Consider the following 8,467-nt stretch of genomic DNA (forward strand, 5'->3'; position numbering starts at 1 on the left):
ACTTGGCCGCTCCCTCCTCCTCCTGCTGCTGCTCCTTCCCTCCCCTCTCCCCCTTTCCCTTGGCCGTCTCCTCTTTCCCTGCCTCCAGCCCCTGGGGGGGCCGAGTGTGGGAAGTACGAATTTCCGCCTGGTTCTCTCGGGCTGCCGCCAAATCCTGCCTCCGACCCCCTCGTCCAGGAGCAGCAGGAGGAAGAAGGAGAAGGAGGAGGAGCAGCAAGAGCAGCAGGAGCAGGAGCAGCGGGGCCATCCCGGCCCGGAGCGGCCCCGACCTCTCCCTGCCCCAGGGAAGCCCCTCGGGGGCTGCTCGGCTGCGGGGGCCGGGACCGGACAGGACTGGACTCCTCCGAAAAAGCACCTAAAAGGTCTTCCGCTGCAGCGAGGGGCTGGCCCAGCTTCCTCCTCCCCCGCCGAACAAAAAGGGAGCGAAGCCCCCTCCCCGGCCCTGCCTCTCCCGCCCCCTTTTTTTTTTCCTCCTTTATTTTTTTGTGGTTCCCAGACGTGCTCCCAGGAGCAGAGGGTGCTGAGAACGGCGGCGGGCTCCGCAGAGGGGGAAGAGGGGCGCCGGCGGCGGACCCGAAGGGGCGGCGGCCAAAGAAGGAGAAAAAAGCGACGGGGCGAACGTGGGAAGGGGGAGCGGGGCAGGGGGGGAATGCGGGAGGGCCAGGCTCGGGCCGGTGGAAGGGGCGGCGGGGGCGGCAGGACCGGCCGGCGGCTCGGTCGGGGATGGAGCCCTCGTGGCCCGTCCGGTTGCTGCTGGTGGTCAGCGGCTGCTGGTCCCTCCCTCCGACGGCCGGGTCCGTCTGCCCGGAGCGGTGCGACTGCCAGCACCCCCAGCACCTCCTCTGCTCCAACCGGGGCCTGCGGGCCGTGCCCAAGACCGGCGCCCTGCCCAGCCCCCAGGAGGTGCTGACCTACAGCCTCGGGGGCAACTTCATCGCCAACCTGACGGCCTTCGACTTCCCCCGGCTGGCCCAGCTGCGGCGGCTGGACCTGCAGTTCAACCAGATCCGCGCCCTGCCCCCCAAGGCCTTCGAGAAGCTCTCCCGGCTGGAGGAGCTGTACCTGGGCAACAACCTGCTGGAGGGCCTGGCCCCGGGCAGCCTGAGCCCGCTGGGCAAGCTGCGGATCCTCGACGTCAACGGCAACGACCTGGGCCGGCTGAGCCGGGGCGCCTTCGACGGGCTGGGCGGCCTGGTGCGGCTGCGCCTCGACGGCAACGCGCTGGCGGCCCTGGCGGACTCCACCTTCGCGCCCCTGGGCAACCTGCTCTACCTGCACCTGGAGTCCAACCGGCTGCGCTTCCTGGGCAAGAAGGCCTTCGCGCAGTTGGGCAGGCTGCGCTTCCTCAACCTCTCGGCCAACGAGCTGCAGCCGTCGCTGCGCCACCCGGCCGCCTTCGCCCCGCTGCGCGCCCTCACCACGCTGGTCCTCTCGGCCAACGGCCTGCAGCAGCTGGGCGGCCGGGCCTTCCAGCACCTGCCCCGCCTGGCCCAGCTCTTCCTGAGCGACAACCGGCTGGCCCAGCTGGCCCCCGACGCCTTCCAGGGGCTGGGCGCCCTGCGGGAGCTGCGCCTGGACGGCAACCGGCTGAGCCTCCTGCCCCCGACGCTGCTGGACCCGCTGCGCAACCTGGAGGCGCTGGACCTCAGCCGCAACGCTCTGTCCGCCCTGCACCCGGCCGCCTTCGGCCTGCTGGCGCGGCTGCGGGAGGTCAACCTCCGCCACAACGCGCTGAGCTGGCTCTCGGGCGAGACCTTCGCCGCCAGCCCGGCCCTCTACCGCCTGGACCTCGACGGCAACGGCTGGACCTGCGACTGCCGCCTCCGGGGGCTCAAGCGCTGGATGGGCGCCTGGCACTCGCAGGGCCGGCTCCTCACCGTCTTCGTGCAGTGCCGCCACCCGCCCGCCCTCAGCGGCAAGTACCTCGATTACCTGGACGACCTGCAGCTCAGGAACGGCTCCTGCCCGGACGCCACCTCCACGACGCCCTCCTCCCCCTCCCCGCTTTGGCCGACGGCAGCCGCGGCCGGGCGGGGAGGGGGGGCGGGGACGCCCCCTGCAGGCGGGAGCGGGGAGCAGCCGCCGCCGCAGCCACAGCGGGGGGCGCCCCCTACCGGCGGGGCCGGGGAGCAGCAGCAGCCGCGGCAAGGAGCGCCCCCCGCAGGCCGGAGCGGGGAGCGGCCGCCGCCGCCGCAGCAGCCTTGGCGCGGCCTCCCCGAGCCGGCCCAGGGGGAGGCCGTCCCGGGCCGCAACCGGAGCGGGCCCCGCGACCGCGGCGTCCCGGCTCCGCCGCCTTCGCCTCCGAAGGGGGAGGCCGAGGCCCCCGGCGGCTCGGGCCCCGGCGGCTCGGGCCCCGGCGGCTCGGCCCCGCCGCCCGCCCGCGCCCCCTGGCGGCGGGCGGGCGGCCCCCGGGCGGCGCCGTCGCCGGCGGGCGCCCCCTGGCGGCGTCCGGCGGGGCCTCCGCCGCCCCCTCCGCCGCCCCCTCCGCCGCTCCTCCGCTGGTGTCCGACCCCTGCGACTTCAACAGGTTGATCCTCTGCAACCTGACGGTGGAGGCGGCGGGCCCCGACACGGCCACGGTGCGCTGGGCCGTGCGGCCCCACCGCAGCCCCCGCCCGCCGGGCGCCGCCCGCTTCCGCCTGCTCTTCGACCGCTTCGGCCAGCGGCCGCCGTTCCGCCGCTTCGTCTACCTGCCCGAGCGCAGCGCCGCGGCCACCCTGCGGGAGCTGCGCGGCGACACGCCCTACCTGGTGTGCCTGGAGGCCGTGCTGGGCGGCCGGGTCTGCCCCGTGGCCCCCCGCGACCACTGCGCGGGGCTGCTCACGCCGCCCCAGCCGCCGCCCCCCGCCCCGGCCCCGGCCCTCGACTACCGCCTGCTCAGCCTGGCGCTGCTGGCGCTCAACGCTGTGCTAGGCGCTGCGGCGCTGGCCGCCTGGAGCCGCCGCTGGCTGCGGAGGAGGCTGCGGGGCCGCAGGAAGGCGGCGGGGCCCGGGCTGGGCCCCGGCTCCGGGCCCGGGCCCGTCCGCCACGTGTACTCCTCCCGCCGGCCGCTCCGCTCCACCGGCACCGGCGTCTCCAACGACTTCTCCGGCTTCCAGCCCCACCGGCCCCGCGCCGCCGTCTGCGCCCTCGGCGAGGCCGACCTCATCGACTTCCCCTGCGACCGCTTCGGCGACAGCGGCCGGAGGGAGGACCTGCTCGCCCAGCGCTTCGCAGACTAGGCCCGCGGGGGAAAGGGCACGCCCGTCCTGGTGGACCCCCGACCCACCCGCCTTCCCAACCGGCCGGGGAGGTGGTGTCCTTTCCAGCCACCCCAGCCGAGACACGAGTTCACCTGCGACCGCTTCGACAGCGGGAGGACCACCTCGTCCCAGTGCTTCGCCCACTAGTCCCGCGTGGGAAACGCTCCGCCGGTCCTAGTGGACCCCTGACTGACCTGCCGGGGGGTGGTGTTCTTTCCAGCCACCCCAGCCGAGACACGAGTTCACCTGCGACCGCTTCGACAGCGGGAGGACCACCTCGTCCCGGTGCTTCGCCCACTAGTCCCGCGTGGGAAACTCTCCGCCGGTCCTAGTGGACCCCGGACTGACCTGCCTTCCCAACCTGCCGGGGGGTGGTGTCCTTTCCAGCCACCCCAGCCGAGACACGAGTTCACCTGCGACCGCTTCGACAGCGGGAGGACCACCTCGTCCCGGTGCTTCGCCCACTAGTCCCGCGTGGGAAACTCTCCGCCGGTCCTAGTGGACCCCTGACTGACCTGCCTTCCCAACCTGCCGGGGGGTGGTGTCCTTTCCAGCCACCCCAGCCGAGACACGAGTTCACCTGCGACCGCTTCGACAGCGGGAGGACCACCTCGCCCCGGTGCTTCGCCCACTAGTCCCGCGTGGGAAACTCTCCGCCGGTCCTAGTGGACCCCGGACTGACCTGCCTTCCCAACCTGCCAGGGGGGTGGTGTCCTTTCCAGCCACCCCAGCCGAGACACGAGTTCACCTGCGACCGCTTCGACAGCGGGAGGACCACCTCGTCCCGGTGCTTCGCCCACTAGTCCCACGTGGGAAACTCTCCGCCGGTCCTAGTGGACCCCTGACTGACCTGCCGGGGGGTGGTGTTCTTTCCAGCCACCCCAGCCGAGACACGAGTTCACCTGCGACCGCTTCGACAGCGGGAGGAACACCTCGCCCCGGTGCTTCGCCCACTAGTCTCGCGTGGGAAACTCTCCGCCGGTCCTAGTGAACCCCTGACTGACCTGCCTTCCCAACCGGCCGGGGAGGTGGTGTCCTTTCCAGCCACCCCAGCCGAGACACGAGTTCACCTGCGACCGCTTCGGCAGAGGGAGGACCACCTCGCCCCGGTGCTTCGCCCACTAGTCTCGCGTGGGAAACTCTCCGCCGGTCCTAGTGAACCCCTGACTGACCTGCCTTCCCAACCGGCCGGGGAGGTGGTGTCCTTTCCAGCCACCCCAGCCGAGACACGAGTTCACCTGCGACCGCTTCGGCAGAGGGAGGACCACCTCGCCCCGGTGCTTCGCCCACTAGTCCCGCGTGGGAAACGCTCTGCCAGTCCTAGTGGACCCCGGACTGACCTGCCTTCCCAACCGGCCGGGAGGTGGTGGCTTCCCCGGCCACCCCAGCCAAGACACGAGTTCCCCTGCGACCGCTTGGACAGCAGGAAGACCACCTCGCCCCAGTGCTTCTTCGCCCACTAGTCCCGCGTGGGAAACGCTCCGCCGGTCCTAGTGGACCCCCGACTGACCCGCCTTCCCAACCGGTCGGGAGGTGGTGTCCTCCCTGGCCACCCCAGCCAAGACACGAGTTTGCCTGCGACCGCTTCGACAGCGGGAGGACCACCTCACCCCAGTGCTTCGCCCATTAGTCCGCATGGGAAACGCTCCGCAGGTCCTAGTGGACCCCCGACTGACCTGCCTTCCCAACCGGCTGGGGGGCAGGGTCCTCTCCAGCCAACCTAGCCAAGGCACCAGTTCCCCTGAGACATCTTCGATGGCAGGGACGGCTGACGGGAGGACCACCTCGCCCCAGTGCTTCACCCACTGATCCCGCGTAGGAAACGCTCCGCTGGTCCTAGTGGACCCCCGACTGACCCGCCTTCCCAACCGGCCGGCGGGCAGGGTCCTCCCCGGCCACCCCAGAAAGAGCCCAGCTCCTCCGTCCACCTCGGCTGTGACACGAGTTCCCTGAGACATCTTCGGCGGGGGAGGCAGGCGGGAAGACCACCTCGCCCCAGTGCTTCACCAACTAGACCCGTGTGGGAAACGCTTCGCCAGTCCTAGCGGACCCCCGACCGACCTGCCTTCCCAACCAGCTGGGGGGTGGTGTCCTCCCCAGCCACCCCAGAAGGAGCCCAGCTCCTCCATCCACCTCGGCCGTGACACGAGTTGCCTTGAGACATCTTCGATGGTGGGGGCGGCCGGCGGGAGGACCACCTCGCCCCAGGGCTTTGCCCACTAGTCCCGCGTGGGAAACGCTTCACCAGTTCTAATGGACCCCCGACCGACCTGCCTTCCCAACCAGCTGGCAGGCAGGGTCCTCCCCGGCCACCCCAGAAAGAGCCCAGCCCCTCCGTCCACCTCAGCCGTGACACGAGTTCCCCTGAGACATCTTCGGCGGGGGCAGCAGGCAGGTGGACCACCTCGCCCCAGTGCTTCGCCCACTGATCCCGCGTGGGAAACGCTCCGCCGGTCCCATTGGCCCCCGACCGACCCGCCTTCCCAACCGGTCAGGGTTGGGGTCAGACGGACAGAGGATGGAGACGGGGTTTACCCCGGCCACCCCAGAAGGAGCCCAGCTCCTCCGTCCACCCCAGCTGCGACAACCCGAGGTGTCTAATAAATAGAGCCCAGGCCTGGGAAGCAGAAGGACCTGGGTTCTCATCCGCGGCCCGGCCTCTTGTCTGCTGGGTGACCCCGGGCCGGTCACTTCACTTACCTGAGCCCCCTCATTGGTCAAGTGGGGATGAAGAGCTCCAACCCCATTCACCCCTTTCGACTCCAACACTCAGTATCGAGTCTGGCACATAGTAAGCACCTCACGGGGCCTGGCGCTTAGTAAGCTCCTCACCCCTGCCATGAATAAAAAAGTAAGCCAGAGGCAGGTCCGGCCCCAGCAGGTGATACCTTTCCCCTTGGTGGTCCAGGGGTTGACTTGCTGGGGCTCTGGGTTTCCCAGCAGCGGCCACGTGGCGTGTCCAAGGAGAAGGAGGATTCCTCTTGATATCGCTCTCCAGATTACTTGACTTAATCTAACGGGATCACAGAAAGAGAGGAATAAAATAGCTTTCTTTGAAGACGCTGGGCCCACCACCCCTGTCGAGGCTAGAAAGTAGACACGAAACGGTGCACGGTGGATAGTGACCATCCAGACGATGGCGATTCGTTTTTTCAGTCCGAGGTGATTCAGCTGTGTTGAAGGATTGCTTGGGGTACTTTTGACTTTAAATATTAAAGAATAACAATGGCATTCTCTTGACAGAAACGTCAAGGGAAGTCTACCGTTTCACATGGACTCTGACATTTAAAAAGCAGACTGAGGACATGGATATTTTCTAGGCACGTGCTCAAGGCGGTCCATTTGAGATTCACTCAGTGGCATAACCATTCAGTTTACAAACTCTGAGGACGAGTCAGACCATGTAGTTTCTATCGGACGAGTTGAGCGATGTGTTCGTAGAATGGAAGACTTCTCTGGGAAGAGTAGAAACCCTTTTCTATCTATGAATGGGAAAGGAGACTTGCACCCAGGCTCGAGGGAATGCACATGGCTGACGGTCATTATGAAGAAGCCGAAAGTGAAATTGGTTCAATATGTCGACTACACCAATAATGTAGTTTAAACAGGTAGGGATAAATGCTGTTGGGCAGGTTACTTTTGATCATGACACTTTACGGGTGCTCCAGTTCTGTGAGTACCTAGAAGATGAACTGTCTTCAGCCTATATGGCAGGACTCCAGAGGCGAAGAACTGTCGACTGATGGGCGACAAAGCTGTGTGGCCACTTAACGCCTCCCTCCCCGTTGGCTGTTGTTGGGAGATTTTATAGAAACAATGTGAAACATTCATATGCCAGTGAATAACGATGTTTCCACTAAAACTAGAAATAAGCCTATAAATACTTATACCTCACTGTGAAATTCTTAATTTTTGTATTTCATTCCTATGCTTCCCTGTGTTTTACTCAGTTCTTGAAAATGACTGGTCTCTTGTAGTTTTTAAAATGTTTTTATCTCAATCTAAAGGGTTGAAATTATCGATAACTGTAATTCTTTTTCTTCGTAGTACTTATAGAAGTTTGAATTCAACACAGTTTTTTTTATTAATGATTTGTGTGAGGTCTAAAAATGCAGTCATTTAGGAGGGTCTCAATTATGGTAGGTTAGGGGTGGGTGGTGGTCTATGTTTAGGGCTTCACTAAACTGGTGCTAGTTTGATTTTGAATAATTTTGTTTAGTGCCTTAAAAACACTTCCAGGGGAACTAGATGGCTCAGGGAATCAATAGTACTCGAGGAGCCTTTCAGTGTTAGATCAGGGGTTCATATTTGGTCCATATTGAGCCAGTGACACTAACTTCTGGTTGTAAAGGGAACCAGGAATATGCTGTATTTGAATGCTTACCAGACGAGATCACCTAAAAGCCCAGCTACATTTATGAGTTTGGTTGGCAGGCAGGCCCATTTGTAAGGGTTGGAACCCCCCTCTAGGGTTGATGATTGCAGGTGAGGTTTAAATCAGTTGGTCTCGCAAAATGGCAAAACTCACATTGCTTTTTGTCCAGGAGAGTTCTACTTTTTGGACGACAGAGCACTTCTAAAAAGAGGGCTGTCGACCCAGCGTCTTTCACAGTTAGTTACTATTCTTTCTTCCTCTCTGGAACTACTCAAATTCTTTACTGATTTTGTGTGTGTATGTGTGTGTGTGTGTGTTGTTTGCCCACTTAATTAAGAACAGAAAATCCATGGGTGGTTTTTGTTTTCAGATTTAATTGACTGCTGTTAATCCGCAATCTCTGCATTCCATTTTTGAAACTAATCACTGGATATTCTTCCAATGGGAGATGCAAAATGCTGTACCTGGTTATGATCAGTTATGTCAATAAACACATTTGCTAATGGGAAAAGTTTATGGTTGAAATTAAAAAATGTATTTTTCATGTTTTCATAACAATGTATTGCCTTATCTGTATTTAATTTTCTTAAAACTACAGAAGCTCTGATTAGCTTCCTTTCATAACCTCTCTATACACTTTTTCCAGCCTTCCAGTTGCTATGACATCATTTTTGCTGTGCTGTGATGAAAGAGCTCTCAATGAAGAGATCATTTGATCTTGCGGTGGAAGTGCTAACTAAGCATTGTGAGGCAGAGTGGCTAGTGGGAAGAACCACTTGGACCCTGAGAGACTCGAGAGACTCAGGTTCTTGATGCTGTGACATTGGGCATGTCATTCAGTCTTTGTGGG

The 8,467-nt window shown here is 63.1% G+C and overlaps 1 protein-coding gene across 1 annotated transcript; it reads left to right on the forward strand.

The window, feature by feature from the left end:
* The first annotated feature begins 723 nt into the window (after nucleotides 1–723).
* On the forward strand, nucleotides 724–8,175 carry TRIL (TLR4 interactor with leucine rich repeats). The gene is given in 4 exon segments (XM_029070528.2): nucleotides 724–2,204; nucleotides 2,236–2,318; nucleotides 2,363–2,452; nucleotides 2,455–8,175. Coding segments are annotated over 4 exon segments (2,421 nt in total). The 3' UTR covers nucleotides 3,222–8,175.
* Nucleotides 8,176–8,467: the final 292 nt, after the last annotated feature.

The sequence above is a fragment of the Ornithorhynchus anatinus genome, chromosome 8 (genome assembly GCF_004115215.2).
Source record: "Ornithorhynchus anatinus isolate Pmale09 chromosome 8, mOrnAna1.pri.v4, whole genome shotgun sequence".
In the NCBI taxonomy this organism is placed as follows: Eukaryota; Metazoa; Chordata; class Mammalia; order Monotremata; family Ornithorhynchidae; genus Ornithorhynchus; species Ornithorhynchus anatinus.